This window comes from Helobdella robusta, assembly GCF_000326865.2.
Source record: "Helobdella robusta unplaced genomic scaffold HELROscaffold_38, whole genome shotgun sequence".
Classification (NCBI taxonomy): Eukaryota; Metazoa; Annelida; class Clitellata; order Rhynchobdellida; family Glossiphoniidae; genus Helobdella; species Helobdella robusta.
Window position 1 is genome coordinate 24333 of NW_008704829.1, and position 24228 is coordinate 48560.

The 24228-nt window shown below is 36.0% G+C and overlaps 4 protein-coding genes across 4 annotated transcripts; 3 read left to right on the top strand and 1 right to left on the bottom strand.

The window, feature by feature from the left end:
* Window positions 1-745: 745 nt before the first annotated feature.
* Window positions 746-1090, bottom strand: HELRODRAFT_151934 (hypothetical protein; the record flags this gene model as incomplete). The annotated part of the gene is made up of 1 exon (XM_009023809.1): window positions 746-1090. A coding segment is annotated over one exon (345 nt), but the record flags the coding sequence as incomplete, so codon positions are not given.
* An 842-nt stretch (window positions 1091-1932) lies between these two features.
* HELRODRAFT_176442 (hypothetical protein) lies at window positions 1933-3520 on the top strand (the record flags this gene model as incomplete). The annotated part of the gene is made up of 5 exons (XM_009023810.1): window positions 1933-2017; window positions 2265-2404; window positions 2650-2769; window positions 3040-3222; window positions 3434-3520. 5 exons carry the CDS (start codon window positions 1933-1935, stop codon window positions 3518-3520), a joined length of 615 nt encoding a protein of 204 aa, XP_009022058.1.
* A 4208-nt stretch (window positions 3521-7728) lies between these two features.
* On the top strand, window positions 7729-8416 carry HELRODRAFT_83782 (hypothetical protein; the record flags this gene model as incomplete). The annotated part of the gene is made up of 2 exons (XM_009023773.1): window positions 7729-7864; window positions 8250-8416. Coding segments are annotated over 2 exons (303 nt in total), but the record flags the coding sequence as incomplete, so codon positions are not given.
* Window positions 8417-12088: 3672 nt separating this feature from the next.
* HELRODRAFT_141954 (hypothetical protein) lies at window positions 12089-19879 on the top strand (the record flags this gene model as incomplete). The annotated part of the gene is made up of 6 exons (XM_009023811.1): window positions 12089-12127; window positions 13543-13667; window positions 18224-18326; window positions 18504-18574; window positions 19070-19187; window positions 19787-19879. Coding segments are annotated over 6 exons (549 nt in total), but the record flags the coding sequence as incomplete, so codon positions are not given.
* Window positions 19880-24228: the final 4349 nt, after the last annotated feature.

Below are 24228 nucleotides of genomic sequence, written 5' to 3' on the forward strand. Positions count from 1 at the left end.
CCTTCGCCATCATCACGTCATCATTACGTCATCATTACGTCATCATCACGTCATCATCACGTCATCATCACGTCATCATCACGTCATCACCTGCTTGCTCTCGCACAGGCACGGCTACAGGCACTGGCAGGACATTCTGAGTGACCCGAGGTTCGACATACTCAACCAGGCCTTCAGGTCGGATAGTGAGAGGGCACGCAAGGCCGCTTTCCTCAATAGGAGGTTTCAGGTAGGTGGTGGTGTGGTGGTGGGGTGATGATGTGGGTGGTAGGGTGATGATATGGATGGTGGAGTGATAGTGATGATGATGGGGATTAGGGTGATGCTGTGGATGATGATGATGATGGCAGTGGTGGTGGTGGTGGTGATGGCGAAGATATTGATAATGATGGTGGTGATGGTGAACGTTGTAAATATGGGGGCCGTTGTGATGAGTGAGGACAGTGAATTAAGAAATGTGAATCGCCAGTGCACACCACACATTCATCGCCATGGTAGAAAATATGCTACCAATGGTAATGAATAAATAAATATTTTAGAATAACTTCGTCACTTTTCCTATTTTTATTTGGAAGGTAAATGTCGAAGCTAAAAATTGTAAATATTTGTAACCGTGGAACAGCTACTGGAGCAGGCGATGGTCATCGAGGAGCAGCTGAGGAAGGCAGTTTCCGAGAACATCCTCAACGTCGAGCAGCCGGTGTCCATCAGCTCCACCGATCCACTGCAAGCTCTTCAGAGGTCGGTTGGGGTCATCGTTTTGTATCATGATATCATTAACGTTATCATTTTGTATCGTGATATCATTAACGTCACCGTTTTGTATCGTGATATCATTAACGTTATCGTTTTGTATCGTGATATCATTAACGTTACCTCTTTGTATCGTGATGTCATTAACGTCATCGTTTTGTATCATGATATTAACGTCACCGTTTTGTATCATGATATCATTAACGTTATCATTTTGTATCGTGATATCATTAACGTCACCGTTTTGTATCGTGATATCATTAACGTTATCGTTTTGTATCGTGATATCATTAACGTTACCTCTTTGTATCGTGATGTCATTAACGTCATCGTTTTGTATCATGATATTAACGTCACCGTTTTGTATCATGATATCATTAACGCTATCATGTCTTACATGCTGTCAGCCATGTTAATAATGCGAAAGTCAAAATCGATGGCGATAAGTTTTATTGAATTAAACCCACTGTCGTGTATCATATTTTGTTAAAAATCTCAGACAACCCTTCAATTGTTTGGACAAGTTTTTATCAATTAATAATGCTTTTTCAAGCTGTAACAACTTATGATTGATTTAGACAGCTGCAGTAGTAGTAGTAGTAGTAGTAGTTGTTGTTATTGTTGTTATTGTTGTAGGTAGTAGTAGGTAGTTGTAGTAGGTAGTAGTAGTGTAGTAGTAGTAGTAGTAGTAGTAGTAGTAGTAGTAGTAGTAGTAGTATTTACTACTACTACTGCTGCTACTACTACTATTACTAACTGTAACAGATTTTGATTTTTAAAAGAGTAATAAAAAAAACTTAAGATGGTGATGATGGTGGTGATATTGATAATGGTGTCGGTTGATAATTTATGATTGGTGATGATGACGATGAGGAAGATGTTGTGGTATTGGGGTTGCTGGTTTTAAGCGGTGATAATATTAAGATGAGGATGATAATGTTGGGTGATGATGACGATGACGGTGATGGTGGTGTTAGTGATAGTTCAATTTCCGTGGTCATCATCATTATTATTACTTATTGCGTATCTAGTTGCCTCTTTGGTTTCCTTATTTAGTTAATCATTCACTCTAATTGTAAATTTAATTGATCGATTAATTAATTGGTTAGCAGATTAATTAGTTAATTAATTAATTAGTTAATTAATTAATTGATTGATTACCTGGCCACCAGATTACAAATGTTGGATGAGCTGGCAGCTTCTTTGAAGAATCTCAACTCTGAAACTACCACAAAATCGAGCAAGAATTCAAAGCTGCAGAAAGGTCTGTTGCTATTATTACAATTACCACTACTACTACTACTTCTAATATTACTATTACTGCTACTACTACTGCTGCTACTACTGCTACTATTACTACTGCTACTACTACTACTACTTTTGTTGTTGTTGGTATTGCATTATTAATACTACTACTACTACTGCTACTACTACTACTACTACTACTACTACTACTACTACTACTACTACTAATAATAATAATAATAATATTGTTGTTGTTGTTGTTGCAGTGTTGGGCCAGATAACGGTGTTGGTGAGTGACATAAACGACATGTCGTACATCAACATGCCGGCCAGCCTCGCCAAGCCGTACACGGCCACCATCGTCAGACCGCAGCAGAATCTCAGTGCCAATAGCATTCTTAACAAGGTAAAGTTCTTCTGCATGTCTCTGTTTATTTGTTTGTTTGTTTGTTTGTTTGTTTGTTTGTTTGTTTGTTTGTTTGTTTGTTTGATTGCTTGTTTGTTTGTTTGCTTGTTTGTTTGTTTGTGTGATTGTTTGTGTGATTGTTTGTTTGCCAAGTTGCTTTTAATATATAGTTTAAAAAATAGTAATTAATTAATTAATTCAAACTACTAATAGTACTACTTAAAATACTGCTACTAATCAACAAGGTACCTGGCCTGGCACCTTCTTGGAATCAGCAGCAACAGCAGCAGCAGATGTCGGCAGTGAAGACATCCCAGCAGATGTGCATGGCGGGTACGACGAAGACATCAGTCTACAGCCACGTGGTACAGACGCATCAAGCCAATCTCAATAGAAGTAGGAGTGATTCTGCTTTTTTTTCTTGGTCTCATTTTTAAGATTCCTTTTTTCTACGTTAATGAAAATTTATGAAATTGTGAGTTATTTTTTCTATCTGGTTTGGTAAAGTCCCGATATTTGAAGAGAAATCTGAAAAGACTGTAAAGATTGAGGCTTTTGCTAGCTTGCAGTCAAATGTTGCTTATGTGCTAAAGGTACTCTATTTGTAGAATCTGTTATGCCGCTGATGTCGTCAGAATCAGTCAGGTAGGAGATGTCTGAAAGTACCACACGACCTGCAGCTGACGTTCAATCTGTCTTCAACAATGGGGACACAAATTGTAACTTCATTTGTGTCCGGGCTGAAAAAATTTTTGCTTTTGAAGAATAACACGGCTTGGCTCGTTAGTCTCCGTTTGGAGTTGCAAGACTTCGCAGAAGTTCGCGAGTCGTGATTAGGTTAGAAATAGTTGAGTAACTGAGGTTGACACACTTGTAAGTTGTCGGTAAATAGGTTCGGCACATGGAAGTGAAACTTGTTTTTTCTTTTGGTTGATGATAATGTTACTCATCCAAACCCAACAAAAGTTTGCACGCCTGCTGCTAAACTTGATAATGGTAATAATGATATTTCCGACAGATTCCCAACAGGCGTCACCATTGACGAGCAAATCGGCCAAAACTCCAGCCAACAACAACGATGATGACAAGTCTAAAGATGTCATCTGCATTGATTGACATTTTTGAACTGATTGATTGATTGTGCATTCGTAAATGAATTTTTTTATTTTTAAAAACTGATGATGAAAATTTTTCTCATTCTTTTCATATTAGAGTTATTTATTGCCCCGTGGTACGTGGCTTTACGATATAAAAGTATATAACACGAGCATATAACTTCAAATCATTGAAAAGTTTGCCTCTTCTTACTACGCTCCTACTGCTCTTTCTACCGGAGGTCTATCCAAATGTTGTTGGCTTCTGAGATTAAGGAGATAAGCAAAAACCTTGGCAACTATTTTTGCACCATTATTATCATAAGCTTTCACACAATAAAACTTGACTAAGATTTTTAAATTTTGCATAAAAGTTATAAAAAAAGCACCTCAAACAATAGGAGGAATTAGCTTTATAAAAAAAAACGTTGTCTCAGTGTTAATGGTAAATTGCAATTAAAAGTAGATGCATTTCCCCAGCCCCCTAACTTGAAAAATGAGACTGAAATTGTGTGTGGAGTTAGTGTTCGGTTAGTGCCGTATTTATTTTCGTTAGTACTGGTCCCCTGTATGGAGTACAGTTGGGGGGCTCGGGACATTTTAGCCTCCCCAAACGCCGCTAGAGACTTAAAATTCACACTATCGTTAGTGCTCTTAGAGCTGTAATAATTATCGTTAGTGCTGGTCTTGCAAAAGTGATATGGCTGGGGGGCCCAGGAAATGCCAGCCTCTCCAAATGTCACTAGAGGCTTGAAATTCATGGTATCATTAATGCTACGTTAGTGCCGTATTAAATTTCAATTAACGCTAACTATGTTGTGCCACATATTTCAATTGTTGTCATATATAATTATACTTATTCAGTATTGTATGAATTCTACAGAATTGTTGGCATTAAATTGTTGATAAAATTATACTTATTGTATATGTTGCGTTAGTCGGCGAACGCGCCCTTATAAACACTTGCTCAAGTTGTGGACATCGCAAAATTGTAGTCGTCGTTTAATTCATACAGTGCTATTTCCATGACATTTGACAGCGCTTCAAAGGACGCACTATCATTGTGTCATACAGGCAAGGGGCATAATAACTTCCGTCACACGGCGTGACATGCTTTCGAACCCGCTATCGTAATGTCATGGCAGACAATCACAATAACCACTATACTAGAAGTGTCTATGGTTATGGTTTAGTGGTTTGAAGATATGCAACGTCAGAGCATGTACTTATGCAGATCACTTGAGCGCTGTTGAGGATTACGGAAATAGCGCTGTATAAATAACGCGACGTTTACATTTTAATTTTAAGACGTTTGAAGTGCTTTTGAAAGTCACCAAAATAAGTGCTCCCGGTGTTTGATGCTTAATAAATACAAAGAGTTTTACATGATCGCTTCGCACGTACTTAACCCAGCAATGCAACTTGCAGTATTCCTGCTCTGTTGAACGTTGCGGAAATTGTGTGTATAAATAATCGGCGTTCGTTTTTCTTTATATTTCATATAATGCAAGCTATTTCATTAAGGAAGCTTTGATAAGGTAAAACAAAATTGTGGTAAAGCCAACCTTAAACAACGGGTTGTTTAAATCATCAAAATATAGCCAATTAATTAACTTAATTGATAACGAATCTACTACCAACAGTCAAACTTTTTAACAGTTTATCGCCATCATTTTCTGAATGTCCACTCATTAACTCCCTACTGTTCATGATAAGTGATTTCATTATTTTTCGAATTAAAATCGGTTTATCAAATTAAACCATTCAAAGTATGTGGTCTATGGTGAAGAGGTTAAGGCGTTTTTCGAAATAACGCGCCTTATATGTCTGATGCGGTGAGAGTCCGTGCGCTTGTACAAGTCGTTTGCAACGTCCCAGAAATAGCCCTGTATAAAGCTTTCTGTGGCAGATATTAAAGTTTCACATGCATTCGATTGAATTGGCCGTTTAAAGGTTATGAAACAATGATGTCACTGTTATCATAAATAATCTAATTTTAATAATAATGACTAACAAGAACTGTAGTGGAACCATTATTGAACCATGCAATTTTGCATCGAAACAGATTACCACACACACACGCACGCACACACACTCCACAGTTACCCACATGCACAGAACCGAATTATATACAAACATAAACAAACACTGCATCCCATCACAGCATCCCATGCATCTTATCCAATGCATGGGATGCAGTGATGGGACCAGTCAGCAATAAACGATGTTTCCTGACGTGCTCACATGCATTTAATGCTCCGAAGCATCAACAGGCCTGGGTTATTTTACGCATTTTATCTGCACGTATGTATGCGTGTACGTATGCGTGTATGTACGTATATATCTGAGTGTATGTATTTATACGTTTGTGTGTTTGTTTGCGTGGGCGTGTGCCCTAAGTATACATTTCTGTGTGCAAATACATGTTTGTGTGTGTGATGTATGTGTGTGGTGTGTGTGTGTTTATGTATACGCGTTCGGTAGAATAATAAATGCAGGTTCCCAATATATTTTATGGTTATCTCTATACGACATTTAAATACTGATAGAAATTAGGATGCTGTGTAGTTAATGCATTTGTCGTTCATTCTGCCTATTTACATACACAATATTTTATTTTAAATGGACATTAAGCTTTTACGTTTATCATCCCATTGCTAAGTAACTTGTTTGCATGTTTGTATGTTTGTGTATTTGCATCTTAACGCGTTTGGGAGATGGGGGAATTGCCTCCAATTTAAGTTAGCTGGAAGAAAGTTTCATTATAAAATACTATAAAAAAACAGGTTGAAACAGATCAGTGTCTTTTTTGTGCAGATTTCTGAAAAGAGCTGAAGTACACACCAAGGGGGTGGGGGGAATTATTTTGTTGCCTCCAAAATTCAAGGAAAGATTGATACCACTGTATTTGGATGCTTACAAGTTTACCAAAATGTTTTTTTACATGCCTGTATGTTTACATGTTTGTATGTTTATTTGGATCACCTGTTTTCATATAGGTTTTTATATATATATATATATATATATGTGTGTGTGTGTGTGTGTGTGTATGTGTGTGTGTGTGTGTGTGTGTGTGTGTGTGTGTGTGTGTGTGTGTGTGTATATGTTTATAATGTATTCTCCGGTTCTAGATGGGCGCACGCCCACACAACCATAACCTCCAGTGGAATTTAAAGTGTAAGAATGAAAATATTAACTAAAAAAATTAATAATCTATCATTAAATAAAGATTTCTAGTTAATTATTTTATATTTTTATTTAGAAATATTTAATTTTAGATGATTTATTCGGGAAAAATCGGCGCCTCTCTTAATGATAATGTGGTTAAAAACAGCAGGATGATGTTTGTGCTGCAAAACGTGTTGATGTATTTTTTCAAAGCAGTACGCATTTTATTAAGAGAAAATGAATCTAAATTATCAATTTTTATTTGTTTAATTTACAATAATTAATACATAATTATAAATAATTTTTCTATTATTTAATGTTGAATTTGTTTTTGTTAGAGTTTTGAAACAAATTTTATTGTAAATTAGATCATTATTTAAAAAAATGCTATTTGTTAATTAATAACATTACATTATTTATAATAGATTATACAATTACACACCTAGAATTACAAATGTTTTTATTTTAATTTATGAAAAATTCTTATCAAAAGTTAAATTTCTTATAGATAGTGGAGTAATTAATCTAATCTAATTAAATTATTAAATAAATATCGTGATGCCTGTTAAAAAACAAGGTGAATTGAATATTTAGTTTTCTTGCCTGTTTTTATTTCTGTAAATTTTTTATTTCTTTTGCAATTTGTTCAAATAATTTGCAATTTTATTTCACATTTATTTTAAATATACAAAATTGCTTAGTTTTTTCAAACTTTTCAACAGTTCAACCTCATTATTTTGAAATTAAAAGAATGAATTATGAATAGATGAAATTATTTATTATTAAAATAAAAAATTTAGTTTTATAAAAATTTATTTAGTATGGGTGGATTTTATTTTAGAAAATATATTTTCAATAATTTTTTGTTCCTAAAATAATCAATTTAAAAATAAAATTGAAAAAACATTAAAATTTATAAAATAAATTTAATTTTTTTAGCATTTTTTAAAAGAAACAAATCCATGAAAAAAATTAACAAAAATCAGTTGGGAAAAAAATATCAAGTTAACAATAAAAAATTATTTAACTTTGAATTCTTTGATTAATATTTCATAAAATCATCAAGATGCCCACCGAGCATTGGAGTTGTTGGAAGCCTACCACGACAAACTGACTGACCACCAAGATCTCCCACTGAAAAATGCCATAGAAAATGTCATTCGCATTTTCAAGAGCTGCCTATTTCAAGCTCTACTTGGTTATTATAATTAATTTTTATTCTAAATAATATTGATTACTACTATTAATTAACATTCATTATTATTATTATTAATATTCATAATTATTAATATTACTGGCATTACAATTTTTTATTATTTTGAAAAATTTTTTAATTTAATTTTGTTTTTCCTGTCGGTTTATGTATGTTTGTGGTTAAATGGTTTAGAGCTTGAAGCAACATGTTTTGTTTTATATTTGTATCGTATTTGGCTTTGTATTTTATGTATTTGTGTAATATAGCATTTGTGTCGTATTGCATAGTTTTATATTGTATTGTATTGTATAGTTTTTTATTTTATTTCTATTGTGATACAATCATTTGGTATGTAAAATAATTCTCCGACGACACTTTATGCTCACAGACATCCAGGAATTTTACGAGGTGACCTTGATGAACAACGAGAAAAGTGTCCACCAGAAAATGATGGAGACCCTCTCGGTGGCCACCAATCTCGAACTCAACTCTGAGGCCCTGGCATTTCCAATTGCTTATGAGGTCAGTGATTTATTTCTGTTGTTTTTTTTTTGACAATTCTTTTTTTGCTATTTTTCAGCAGTTTTTACAAAAACAGCAACGTATAGCTGTGTATTTGCTCAAGTTGGCAGATGTTGCTGCTGGCTTGTACCCATCAACATTTATTAGTACGTAGTGATGGTTGGTTCAGTTTTGTAGTAGCTTGGATGGAATACAAAGAGATTCCCATTTATCACGTGACGTCATTACGTTGAAACGTCATTTCAAATTAGCACATCATCCCAATACAACTTATAAAGTACACATCAGTGCCATTCAAGTACTATTATCACAAAAGCAACCCGGTACATTGAAGTTTGTTGAGGTACACATTCGAAGATGTAATTTCATTTTATTATTTAAAAATATTCACATTAAATGTTTATGACTGTCTCCCTTCATTGGACCTGCCTTCAGTATATATTGATGAGTTTTCTTGTAAATGTGTGTCTGTATGTGCGTGTGTGCGTGTTTGTTTGTGTATGTGTGTGTGTGTGTGTGTGTTTGTATGGGCAGTGGTCGATTTTAAAACAGGGATATAAATACATGTTTATAATTTGTCTGGTGCAGGACTGCAGATCTACTTACATGCGTCTTTAAAATATTTTATCATACAAACGTGAGCGTATATGCATGCATATGACCGCATAGCAATATGATACAACCCACTTTATGAGCAAAGGAACAAATATATTTGTTGAAATTATTCAAATACGTACACACACTCACGCGCACACACGCGCACACACACGCACGCACACACGCGCACACACACGCACGCACACACGCGCGCATACACACACACGTACAAGCTTATAAATAAACACATGAGAAAACGCACACACACACACGCACGCACACATGATCGCAACAAACTCTGCAGATTACATCGGCCTCCCGCCTGGCCAACTATCAATCATCTCGTAGCATCTCGGGACTTCTCCTCCCATTTCAGAGCAGCAGTTCAACGACGAGTAGCGGCGGAGGTGGCTGCAGCAACCTGGACCCCACCCCTCCCCCCTCCATTCTGCCTCCATCCTCCAACAACTCCCTGCCACCGACATCTGCTCCACAACTCCCACCCACATCTCCTGATTTCTCGGATGTCTCGTCACAGCAGCACTCCGTCATGGACCAGCAGGAGCAACAACTTCACCATGGAGGCAGGGTCAGACAGTTTGGACTGGGGAGGTCTACTCCCATGATTGTTAGTGTGGTGTGAGGTAGGGTGTGTGTGTGTGTGTTCGTGTGTGTGTGTGTTCGTGTGTGTGTTGTATATGTGTGTCTGTTTTTGTTTGCGTGTGTTTGTGAGTGCCTGCACGCTTGTAGTGATCAGTTTGTGTAATGTTTGTATGCGTGTGTGTGTGTGTGTGTTTATGTGTGTGTGTGTGTTGTGTGTGAGTGTGTGTGTGTGTGTGTGTGTGTGTGTGTGTGTGTGTGTGTGTGTGTGTGTGTGTAGTGTATATGTACCTGCATGTCCTAGCGTGTTTGTGGTTTGTGTGCAGTACAAACCTTGAATGGCCTAGGCAGTTGTTGACAGATGAGATGAATGAATACAATTAATTTCAATGAAGTTTTGATTGGCAGCTGATGAATGAATGAATGAATGAATGAATGAATGAATGAATGAATGGATGAGTTGAGTAGTTAACATGTCACTCTATCGTTAGGATTATTATTTTGGTTATTACTATTTTTACTGTTATTGTAGGTATTATTATTATTGTTATTATTATTATGTATTATTATTATTGTTATTATTTTAAAGTGAAATGTAATTATACTTGAGTCCCGGTTACATTTTTCATCTTTCCATCGTAATGACAAGAAGAGATTTTTGAATATTTAAAAAAAGTTTTGTTTTCACGTGAATAAACGCGTTTTTCCATCACATGAAGAATATTTTTTTTTTTGCATTTTTTTATTTATTAACGTGTTATTCATTTCCAAACACTGTTTGTCGGCATTCGTTTTCAAAAAAATTAGATTTCAAAGAAATGTCACAAGGGCATACACGCACACACTCAGTCAGCAAGACTTGCTGGCTCATGGAAAGCACAAAATTTGTATACTATGTGTTTTTTTGTTATATAGTTATTTTTTATCAGAATTTTTTAAACAAAATTGCAGATATCAGCTTGGGAAGTTGCTCTCAAACTTTAAAAAAATTGTTGACTCATTTTTTAGCGATTAATCAATCGATTTTGCTCATTTTTCGATGAAAAAACAAGCATTTTGAGTGTGCTGCTGTAAAAACATGGCTCTCAAGTTTTCCCGCGGTGCTTGCTCTGGCTTTCTTGTTATTGATATTGAACGTCGCAATGCAGAAGAACCTTACATTGAAAATTACTGACCCTTTTTTAACGCTAACTTGCTCAATTTTTTTCTCCAAATTTTGCTGAAAAAACACACATTGTGGGATCGCTAGAGCAAGCAAATATGCTACTCAAGTTGCTCTGACAACATCTGATATAAAGGAAGGAGATACTGAGGCGAGTGACAGATGTGAATGGCGTCGAGGAGTATTTCGGTTTCATCATAGGTAGCCAAACGGAAACCCCCGATCTCGGGGAAAATGTCGTCTAAACGTGTGTTGTGTTGTTGTTTTGATATAGAGGAAGAAGAAAACAATTAAGCAGGCAACTGAATGACGATGTAAGTCAAGAAGTTTAGTATCTTAATATAAAAATTTTCAATCACACAACAAAATTTCAAACAGAACGCACACACACACACACACAGACACACACAGTGCTTATTAAAAAATTTAAGGAAATTACAGAGCGTTATAAATGTAGTCGGAGCGCTCAAAGTGTAGCCGGAGCAGAATCGAATGTATCTGAAGCGCGCTATGGCTGACTTCTTAGGTGGCTGGGGCATTATGCAGATTATTGTAATTATTATTGTTGTTATTATTATTATTGTTATTATAATTGTTATTACTGTTCGTTTTAAACTAACTGTATCTCGTTGTACTCGTTTATTTCAAATGATGAGCATCGTAGAATACTATTATATTGAACTTAATTTAATTCAATTTTATTTATTTTATTTAATTAGATTTTAATTCGACTTTTATCTCATTTTACTACATTTCACGTTTTTCTGGAAATAAAAGAGAGTTCACATTATTATTACAGTGGCGTATCAAAGAGGGGCAAAAGTATTGCTTATTGTTAGCGGAAAAAGTGTTGTTTTTGAAGAAAAATTGACATTAGCGGAAAAGTTGGCCCCCCGTTGCAATGTTGCACCCCCCCCACTTGAAATACTGAAAATAAATTTTCGAAAAAAATTTGTGAAATTCCCCCGCCACCCCAGTCGGTCATTAACTTTTTGTTGAAAATTATCACGAATTTCTGAAAAATTATAATTCCCCCACACTGTCGTGAGATATTTTTGAAAATCTTGCCCTCCCCCGTCAAAGTTGTCTTCTCGATAGGCCACTGTTCGTTGTTATTGTTAATACTTTGCTTGCACGGCTGCTTCTTGTTCAAGGAAAAAAAATGTTAAAGGAAAAAAAATGTTCAAATGGAAAAAATTTTCAAGTTCCATGAATAATTATTTGACTGACGTTTGCGAATGTTTTCCATTTTGGTTAATATCATCATCATCATTATTATTATTATCATTATTATTATTATTATGATTATGTTTGTTATTATTATTATTATTCAGACTCAGATTCTGGATTCGAATTACGTCTACGAGACAATCACACTGGACAGAGTGAGTTTCTGTGGTTGTTGTTGATATTGTTGTTGTTGTTAATGTGTTGTTGTTGATAAAGTTGTTGTTGTTAATGTGTTGTTGTGTTGTTGTTAATGTGTTGTTGTTCATGTTGTTGTTCATTTGTTCATGTTGTTGTTCATGTCGTAATCATTCCATTTTTCCTAATTTCACGTTGCTTATGCCGATTTTATAGCGCTTGTTTTGTGCAATTTTTCTACGTGGTTTCCGAGTACTGGTGTGTATAGGATGTCAGAAGTAGGTGCATAAGAGATGTAGTGGTGTGAGGGGGGCACTGAAAAAGTTGGAAGGCACGTTCAAATGTAAGAAGTGTGTTCATGGTGTGATTAATAGGACGGACGCAAGGACGGGGTTGAGTGGTGGTATTGAAAGAGTGGAAAGCTTTGTTTATTTAGGGGTTAAGCTGAACGCGGATGGAGGATGTTTGAACGCTGTTACGACTGGAGTTCGTGTGGGATGGATGAAATTTAGGGAACTTGGTGGGGTATTGTGTGGAAAGAAATGGTCAGTGAAAATGAAAGGGAGGGTATATAAAGCTTGTGTGAGAGCAGGAGAGCAGCGATGGTATATGGTGGTTAAACTTGGGTGTTGAGGAGAGAGGAGGGAAGTGTACTGCAGAGGGCTGAAAGAGCTATGGTGAGGATGATGTGTGGGGTTAAAGTGAAGGATAGGAGGAGTAGTACAGAGCTGATGTCGAGGATGGGACTGAATGAGGACATTGTGACATTGATAAGGAGATCGAGATTGCGGTGGTATGGACATGTGTTGAGAAGGGATGAAAGGGTCGGGATTAGGCGAGCGTTGGAGTTCGAGGTTGAAGGAGTGGTAGGAAGGGGTCGTCCGCGACTGGGATGGAGAGAGCAGGTGGAAAAGGACAAAGTGAAAGCGGGGTTGCGTGATACTGAGGCGAGTGACAGATGTGAATGGCGTCGAGGGGTATTTCGGTTTCATCATAGGTAGCCAAACGGAAACCCCCGATCTCGGGGAAAATGTCGTCTAAACGTGTGTTGTTGTTTGTTTTTGTTCCGAGTACTGGTTCGCTATTGTGAACCCTTTCGTTGCTTCCTTTGTGATATTGATTAGGATATGTGATTAATTTATTTATTTATATTTGTTTTTTTTTATTATTATCTTTTTTTTTATTTTACAAGGTTTAATACATTATTTGACTTATAAGAACATTAATTATTTTAAATTTATTCAGTATAGACTCATAGGTTTATTTAATTTATTGTTCTAAAATTGTCTTAGTTTTGAGAAGGCACAGGGGCGTTTCGTCTTCGCCTTTGTTTAACGTAATAATAATAATAATAATAATAATATTTAGTGTTACATAGATGTTGCAACGTCTTTACGTAACGTTGACGTTTAAAGTGCACGTTTATGTTAAACAGGGGACGAAGGGGTTTGGATTCAGCATTTCAGGGGGGTCCAACAATCCGCACATCCCTGGTGATCCCAGCATCTACGTCACTGATATCCTTGGTAACCACTCTGCCGCACTGGATGGAAGATTCAGGTTGGCTGGTTGAGATGGGAAATTTGTTGATGTTGGGTGAAGTTGGTTGGTTGGTGGTGATTGGTTGATGGTGATTGGTTGATGGTGATTGGTTGATGGTGATTGGTTGATGGTGATTGGTTGGTGATGATTGGTTGATGGTGATTGGATGGTGGTGATTGGTTGATGGTGATTGGATGGTGGTGATTGGTTAGTGGTGATTGGTTAGTGGTGATTGGTTGGTGATACTAGTAGAGTAAGAGCTCAAAAATTGTATTTTTTGTATTTCATGACATGATCACCGAGTTCAAATTGGCAGAAAAATGTGTGACCCCAATAAACCTTTGCGTGATCGTAACAACAATGATGGTGGTAGTGGTGATGATGAAGAAGATGATGACGATGATAATGATGATATGGTTTTGAAAATAATAAATACTGATGATGAAAATAATAGGCTATAATATGACGATGATGATGATAATGACGACGATGACGACGATGACGACGACGATGAAAGCAGTACTGAGATGTTTACTAATTTAAGTGGGCTTTTAAAGCAAATTGATGCAAAAAATTATTTCTCTTTGTTTATGCGTGTGTGTGTGTGAGCGTGCGCGTTCGGGCGTATGTATGCGTGTGTGTGTGTGCGTGTGCATGTGTGTGCTGCGGTTTTTTCAGCATTAACGGCTCATTAAATGGAAAAATGGAAATGTTGAATGTCGTGATTGTAGTATTGGCATCGTTAGTGATGGAATGGTATGGATGGAATGGTAGTAATGAGTCTACTGTTGCTGGGCATCATTATGATCACATCTGTTATCATCACATCGTCGTCATCACATCGTCGTTGTCACCATCACCACCCATCGTCGTCGTCGTCACATTTATCATCAGAGTTTCATCAACATGTAAGTACTCTTGATGGTTCGATGTCAAAATATCAATTCGATTTCGATTATTTTAGGTTACAAAAATTCGATTTTGATTTTGATTTTTTTTCAAATGAAAAGCAACACAATAATTTGCATTTAAATTTTTGGTAACAAGTTTCTGGCATAATTTCTAATTTTAATTTGATAACATTCTTTTAAAAAGCAGTTAATCAAATAAAGGATGTTAAAGTTTAGTCCAACCGCAAGTTATGACATAAAAAAACTAATTGTTCCACATGTTCTGGTTTTAGTCGGTTTCGTCGTTCATTTATTATTTGACCAGACATGGAGAAAATCTGTTCACTTGGCACAGATGTAGCATGAATTGCAAGATACTTTCTTGCCACTTTAGCAATTGTTGGAAAGCGAGATGCATTATCGGCCCACCACTTGTAAACAGATTCTTCAGGAGCAATAATTTGTTCTTGAAGAAAACAGTCCAGTTCACTTTTCATTCTATCTTTAGGTGATTGACGTTGCTGTCCTTCAGCAGCAGCAGCAACCATATCTTTAAATGTTCCCCATAACTATATTTGTGAACAGTCGAAAGGAGCCGACTCTTTTTTTCCAACTTCCTCTGCATTAGATGCTTTATTTACAGATTGTGCACCAGGTGAAGGAAGTGTAGATGTATGTTCAAAGATCATTTTATCTACAACGTCATCGCAAGCATTTTTTGAGGCTTCTTCATTTGTAAATGCATATCGTTTAAATCTTGGGTCAATTAAGCTTGCCATCGCAAACACCTTATTTTTTTCGTGATCTGGCCAACGTGCCTTAATGCCCTGAACTAATGTAGTTTTCAAGTTGATGTGTTCACCGCTGACACTAAAATCTTCCATTTTTCTTTGCAAAATATTCAGCAACGGTATGACCATTGTGAAGCAGTTGGATATCTTGTGCCAGAAATAAGCTTGGTGGCTTCCTCAAAAGGTTTAAGAGCCTTGATAAAATTGGCAGCCATTCTCCATTCTTGTGCAGTTAGGTTTTCTATTGTGTCGCTTGAAGCCAGTAACATACTCAATGCATCTTTTTGTTCTACAAGTCGTGACATCATATAATAAGTCGAATTCCATCTTGTTACGCACTCCATCTTAAGTTTGTGTGTAGGGAGATTCAACTGCCTTTGTACCACCAGTAAACGTTGTGTTGCTTTACTGCTGCGATGAAAATGTGCAACAATAGCTCTCGCTTTAGTCAGGAGCGTTGTTATCTCTTTATTGCTGTTGATAGCATCCGTGACTACTAAGTTTGTAGTGTGTGCAAAACATGTAAAATGTTGAAATGTTGCGAGCTGTTTCATAGCCGACTTCATATTAGCTGCATTGTCTGTAATAACAAAAATCGGAATATTGACATTTGGTATCCAGTCTTTTACGCAGTCATCAATAGCCTGAGCCAAATTTCTACCAGTGTAGCTTTCTAGAAAATGAGTTGCTTTAAGGCATTCGTTGTGAATGACGAAATTTTCGTCAAGATAATGAGCCGTGAAATATTTTTTATACGTTTTATATTTTTCATTTTAATTTCTTTATTGATTATATTTTTCATCAAATTATTGTAATCGAAGAAAGTGGTGTGGGTGTATGAGAAAGCAAATTTCATACCTCTACCCAACAAGTTGATCACTTCATCTCTAAGAACCCTTTTACTCAGGTTGAGAACTTCATACAAACCTGGGATGATTTCTTTAGACAGTTTGTGGCGATCAGGCAACTTGTAACGTGGCTCCAAAGACTTGCTGTATGCCACAAAACCTTTATCTTGTACTATGCTGTAAGGCTGTAAGTCGGTACATATCATTTTTGCCAACGTCAAAGTAGCTGCTTTAGCTCGGGGATGGTTCGGTTCCCATTCTTTCACAGAGGTCGAATAGTCAAACATACTAGTTTGACCTTTGTTATCATCCTATAGTGGCAAGATATATTAACTACTTAACTAATAATAACTTTAAATGAATATTCATTAATTTAGATTTATAACAGTTGCAATGTTTTTAATTTTTAAAATGAAGAACAAAACAAATTTTAACGCACCTTTTTTTTCGATTCTTCAACGCAAGATTTTTTGGCATTTAGTTCTTCAGACAAACTTGGATGCGTATTTTGCAAATGTTGCTTCAAGTTCGAAGTGTTTCCCGTTGGAGCCTTCACTTGCTTTTGGCATACATTGCACGTAGCATTTTCTGCATTATTTCGTGTGAAATATTCATATATAACGCTGCGTTTTTTGTATTCCTTAGTGTAAGCTTTATTACTACAACTCATACTTTCTTCTTCGTGTGTCACGTTAATAAAAAATTAAATAAAGTAACTTAATCTAAATAACTTGAACTCAATCGAAAAACAAGATGGAAAACGCCCGCGTTAAAAATTCAAATTCAATCAACTTTTAACTCTAACCAAAGAAAGATAATAAAAAAATTTAAACTAAAGTTTATCGACGATCAATGAAACGATGCTATCATCATACATGTTATGTTATTTTACGTATATGGATGCTATATAGACCCAAATAAAAAAAAACGGTGGAATATTTTTATTTTCCATACACGCTTTAAAAAATCGAAATCGAATTGTAGAACAATTCGATTCGATAATCGAAATCGAATCGAAATCGAATCGAACTTTCGATTATCGTACCATCACTAGTAAGTACATCTTCATCGTTCTTGCGTGATCACCATACTTAAAAAAAATTAATTGCGGCATGGTTTCACCGTCCCAACAATGATGACTGGTCCTTACATACGTTTGTACTTTCACCCAAGTACCGAAACTTCAGTGTTTTTGAAAAATCAATCTTGTTAACTTGTACTGAAGTACTCTTTTTCAGTACTTAACACTTATAAATAATGGATTTTTTATATATTTTTTTAATTTTTTGCTCGTGAATGAATACAATACACGCACGCGCGCACAGACGCACACACGGACACACAGTTACAAGCACACGCAAACACGCAATTAGTAAATTTAATTTAGATTTACACACATACACACACATACTCACTCATACGTATATACAGATATACATACATACATACATTCAGCTTGATGGACCCCAACACCCTTAAATTTCTTTACATAAGGCAATATGTAAAATGATCAGCGTCAGATCAGGCGACAGCAGGGAACTGTTTTTCGCAACTAACCACATTTCGTGCTTGTTGCAGCGGTTCCTGTGTGTCTGTGTGCTTGAAAATATCCAACTGAATGCCGACATGTGCAATTAACGACAAATCAAAGTGTTAATCCATTTGTTACTTGATGTTTGACGGTTCAGTGTCACTCATCATGTTTTGGTTTTAACATACATACATACATTCAGCTTTTTAACATTAATCAAACAAACATACCTACATACATACACACCAAAGTGTTAATCCATTTGTTACTTGATGTTTGACGGTTCAGTGTCACTCATCATGTTTTGGTTTTAACATACACACACGCATACATACACACATACATACATACACACACACATACATACATACATACATAGTTTTTTTTACATACATACATAGTTTTTTTTACATACATACATACATACATACATACATACATACATACATACATACATACATAGTTTTTTTACATACATACATACACACCGACATGCATACACACCGATGTACAGAATAAACGACATCATTGTATCAGTGAACAAGGCAAACATGTGCAACATTCCTCACATGACTGCTGTTGAAATCCTGAAGAATGCCGGGGACACTGTCACCTTTGTTAGTCGGTGATGAGGATGAAAATGATGAAGATGATGAGGGTGATGATGAGGGTGATGATGATGATGAGTAGGAGGTCAGAGGTCATGGATATTAAATGATTTTCTCTATCGTTAATTTTCATCGTATAAATCTGCTTTCTTAATTTGTCCAAACACATTCAAAAATGAAAACTAGGTCATAAAGAGAAGAAGGAATCCAAACGAGGTGTCAGTTAAGTTGGAGATCATCAAAACAAATCGAGGCTAGTTCATTGGGCCACATTTTTTTGGGTCACATTTTTAGTGGGTCAGATTTTCATTGGGTCACATTTTATTGGGCCAGTTTGTTGAGGTCATTTTACCAGCTTGCTCTCTTTATCTCTAGTTCATTATCATCGGTGATTAGTGATTTGATTTGTGAGCTCTGTATAAAACTAAACCCCTTGTATTTATCGAAGCCATTTGGAGCGTTCATGTTCACATGTTCATGTATTTCTTCATAGATTCATTTGGATGTTTATGAAGGGTTAGCCTAGGTCCATGTCATTCTGAAGGAGAACTTTGTTCATTTATATATCCTATTTATATGGATCATAAATGATCATCGTTTAATTATTACGTCATCGTCGTTGTCTTCATCATCACAATATCACTGTCGTCATCATCATCATCGCTAAATCATCATCATCGTCACATCATCATCGTCGTCACAACATCACTGTCATCATCATCATCATCTCCGTCACCAGGACTCGGCTTCAGCATTGGAGGAGGGGTGGGCAACCAGCACATCCCCGGCGACAATGGAATTTTCGTGACTGACATCGTCAGAGATGGTGCTTCCTACGGAAAGCTACAAATATCAGATCGACTCATTTATGTTAGTGTTTGTGTGTGTTTGTGTGTGTGTTTGCGCGCATGTGTGTGTTTGCGCGTGTGTATGGTTTTGTACCTAAATGTTGTTTGTTGAATTTTTCTATGTTTTATGTTAAATTTCCATGGAGGAGCTAAAAATCGCCAATTTTTAAAATTTCTCTTCTTAGTTTGTTATGAATGAAGTTGTTACTAAAAGTAAAGCAGAAGTTCTGCATTGAATGAATCAATGTCTAAACACATTGGCCCAATGATTTATGGGGTGAGATAAGTTCAGAAATGAATGTTGCATGCGCTTCTGTAATGTCATCCGCGCCATGCCATGGATGGTATTGAAATTTATTTACACCCATTCATCATTCTCACCATGGTCACTGTATCATTATCATTTCTATGATGGTGATGGTCATTTTTATGGTCACTTGCTATCTTCACCGTCATACTCACCATCTTCCTCCTCCTCACTCACTCATCATCATCATCATCGCCACCATTATCATTATCGTCGTCATCTTCACCATCCTCGCCACTATCATCATCATCATCGTCACCATCGTCGTCGTCATCTTCACCATCATCACCGCCATCATCATCATAATCTTAAAGGTGAACGGGGTGAACTTGGAGAACGTGACCCACGACAAAGCAGTGATGGTCCTGAAATCGACCCAGGATCGTGTGGTGATGATCGTCGGGAGGAGGGTGGGGGAGGGGCTAACAAATGTCAATCATCATCAACTTGAGGCCGGCAGGTCGCAGTTTAATAACAATACAAGCATGGGTTCGTCAGCTGTTATCGTTGCTAACGTTACTACTGCTGCTGTTGTTATGTTAATCAGATCGATGTGACGAGCTTCATATCCTATTTGAGTGTAGACATGTGTAAACTAGCAAACAATACAATACCATGCAATGCAATACAATACAATGCGATACAATACAATGATATACAATACAATACAATGCAATACAAATACAATACAATACATTGTAAGACAATACAACACAATACAATACAGTATTTTTATATGACCTCAAAACAAATGACCAACCAGGCCAGCGTGCCAATTCAATGGACCTCATAACACAGAGCGATTCCATGGCTATCAACAACATCAACAACTCCATCACTACAGCAACAACTCTCAACGCCAACATCAACAACAACAACAACAACATGAACATTAACACTAACAACAACATTTCATTGAACGTCAACAACAACAGCGGCAACATAAAATGTCAATCATTCTTGGCTCCTCCCACGTTCAGTGACTCGTCAAAAGAATTTGATTTTGACACCTCCCCCATTTATGAAGATGCCCTCTTTGCGGCTCCTCCCTCTGTTGGCATTAACCCTTCCATACCGAGGTTTGTTGGAACTTGTATGTATGTATGTATGTGTGTGTGTATGTATGTATGTATATATGTATGTATGTATAATTATTATTATTGGTGTGTTTGTAAGTGCCCTATGAAAAGATCTCAGAGGCGCAAGTAATGGAAAAAAACATTAGCACGGTTAAGCTTGGACGAAATTATGGTGTTTCAACCTTCTTCAAAATTGAATATCGAACAACGCAGAATCGCGAAGATCCCTAGGCAAATCATTCCAGACAGCAGGATCCATTACGGAGAAATTTCTTCGACCAAGAGCCAAACAGACAACAGTAAACATGAATTGTTAGAGCGCAATGTTTGACTCAGCATTTGCATTGTTTAAGGAATGACTCTGTCAGTTAAATACTTAAAGGCAACTCCCTTAATGCATTTAAAAATCATTAAACATATCCTGAAAATAACTCTTTGATAAACCGGAAGCCGGTGAAGAGCTAAAAGAATTGGCTTAACGTGATCGTGTTTAATGCCACCTGAAACCAATCTTGCAGCCCAATTTCGCACCGACTGTTGTTTAGACATATTCACACCACACAGGCCGTAATATAGACTATTGCAATAGTCAGTTTTTGAGTGGATATAGGAATGGACAAGAAGACATTGAAGAGTATGCTTGTTTAAAGATCGTTTGATGAGCCTACTCACTTGTTCAGAGCATTCTTCTTTCGAAACTGCTCCAGTATGAACGTTAAAAGACATGTTATTATCAAAAACAAATCCCAAGTTGCGTGCAGATGTTGCAAAATTCAATGTCAGAATCACCAACTCTGATAGACTCAATTTTCATTTTTTCCAATTGTTGCCTAGTGCCAACCAGTAAAAACTGAGTTTTCGACTGATTCAATTCTAGCCTACTTGCCACCATCCACTCAGAGAGACATGATCTGAGTCCACAGGCCACATCATCAAAACGGCAGAAAGGGGCACCGGCAATGACTTGAATATCATCGGCAAAACCGTGAAGTTTGAAATTATATCTGTCAATGATTTTGAAGACATCTGCAGTGTACAACACGAACAGGAGGGGACCGAGATTCGGCCCCTGTGGAACACCCTATGCCCCAGTTCCTTCCAACATGTGTCAAGTTAGATCTGAACAGAATCTCTTGTGTACGACTCAATCCATTGAAAAACAACACTCGATACTCCAAATGAATATTGGAGCTTGCGTAAAAGTAATGAGTGATCGACAGCACCAAAGAGATATATATATACTTCTTAATAGGCAAACAGTCATGGAAGCATGATTTAGTAGGGGTGTCAAGTATAACTTTTTTAATACAATCACTAGAACAAGTTGAAAAGCCAGAAGATGGTAAAGTTTCGTGTAAATTGCAAGGAGTGTATGTATGTATTTATGCATGTGTTTGTTTGTGTATTTGTGTTGGTGTATATGTGTACTTTTGTATGTATGCCTGTCTTATTTATGCATGCATGTCTTATGTATGTATGTATGTATTTGTATGTGTATGTTGTTTCATACTTATGCCTATGTGTATGAATGTGGAAAGTTGCTTCCGGAAACCTTTCTGTAGCTACAACTACAGCGCTATATAAATTAAAACATTTTTCAATGTGTGTATGTGTCGATTAGTCTGTATGTATTTATATTTATAGAAGTTTTTCGAATTACATCCGCTTAGATTTATTTGTCTTTTTTGCATTTGAATTTGAGTTATTTTTGGTGTTTCAAATGTTAACCTGGTGTGGTTGTTGGGGAATTTTTTTAATCCGTCTTTGTTTGTTAATAAATTTATATATATATATATTTTATATTTTGTGTGTAGTACCTTGTATGTGTGTATGTGTATGTGTGTGTGTGTGTGTGTGTGTGTGCGCGCCTGTTCTAGTTTGTCAAAGTTTGATTTTTTGTAAAGATTGCGAATGAATGACGCTTCGTTATGGTTGCGGTATCGACTATAAAGCAGCAGATCAACTCGATACATTCATTTTTTTTCCTTCGTAACATTTTGTTACGAAGGAAAGTTGCAAAAATGCCAATCTGTGGTCTATAAATTGATTGCCTCAGACTGAATTATTGATTAGAAGCCTACAGGCGTCATTTATCGTGCATTTGGCTTTCCCCATTCTAATCCTGTCTAGGAGTTACATTTTGAGGTGTCGTTTAATTTAAGAAAATCTATTTTCAAGCGTATAATGTTTTTTTTAAGATGTTTTTCATGCGGATTTTCTATAGAAGTTTATTTTAAAAGTAGTAGGAAATATAATGAGGAAGCTTGTTTCATATATCAAGAGTGTTTCAAGAGTTGAATGTTTTTAAGTGTAGGTGGGGATAAGAATGCGTTATTAAATTTGTTATGCTACTTAAATAAAATCAAATCCTATAGTGTTCTATGCCTGCCAGAGCTGTTATTATGTTAATAGTAATAGTGTACCAACTTCTGTAATGCTAATACTATGCATGATATTTGAATTTTTACTAGAATTAAAGTATTATTGTTTCTAAATACTTTTTAAATAATTATGGTTATTTTTAGGCTAATTAAAATATTTGGCAAAACTTGAATACTTACATAAATTTTTTCACCATTTGTCTTTCTTTCTCTCTCTGGTTCTCTTTTTTTCTGCGTCTCTCTCTCTCTCTCCCTCTCTCTCTCTCTCTCTCTCTCCCTCTCTCTCTCTCCCAGTCTCCACGCACAACATGAATACATTTAATATTCTGTTAATGTATTTATGTATGCAGATACAATACATTTATTTATTTTGAAAAAAACTGTCGCAAAAAAATTTTTGTTGTGAACCATTTTTTGCTTTAAAAAAGAAAGTTGAATCACTAAATTGATGTATGGGTAGAAGTGTGTGTGTGTGTGTGTGTGGTGTGTGTGTGTGTGCGTGCGTGTGGTGTGCTTGATGAATAATTAACAAGGGTAATTGTCAGAGGTCAAAGAGAGAGAGAGAGAGAGAGAAAGAAGAAAGAGTGAGAGAGGGAAAGATTTGGATTTGCAGTTGCATGAATGAATGAGGTGGTTTTAATTAGTTGTTGTTGAGTTGTTTGAATTTTAATAAATGTGATGAGATTTGGTGTTGACGTCATGTCAAATAAATCGTCCTTATCGCGATGCAATTTAATTGCATCGCGAAAGATATTCTGGGATGCGATATTAAGTATTATGATGTTAAGATTGCACAACACGCACTCTCTCTCTAAAGATAAAAATTAAATAAAATGTTCAAATGTTCAAAAATGTTTATGTATTATGATGAATTATGATATTATTCAATCAATCAATCGATCGATCAATCAATCAATCAATCAATCCAATCAATCGATCAATCAATTGAAGTATGCTAATAAATATTGAATTTTAATAAATATTGAATTTTATGAAATTCAATAAATAAATACTATAAATCAATCAATTAATAAATCAATCAATCGATCGATCAATCAATCAATCAGTTCAATCAATCAATCAATCAATCAAATATATTTATATAGCGTACACTTCTACTATAATTCACTGACGCTGTGGCCAAATTAGATAAACAAATAAAGTGCTTCTAACTGGTTAAATAATAATGATGAAATGAAATTGTTTTATGAAGTGATCTAGTGTACTAATGTTATCCGATGGGATATGAAATTATATGTGATGTGATGAGATTGAAGTGGTTGAAATTAGTTGCTA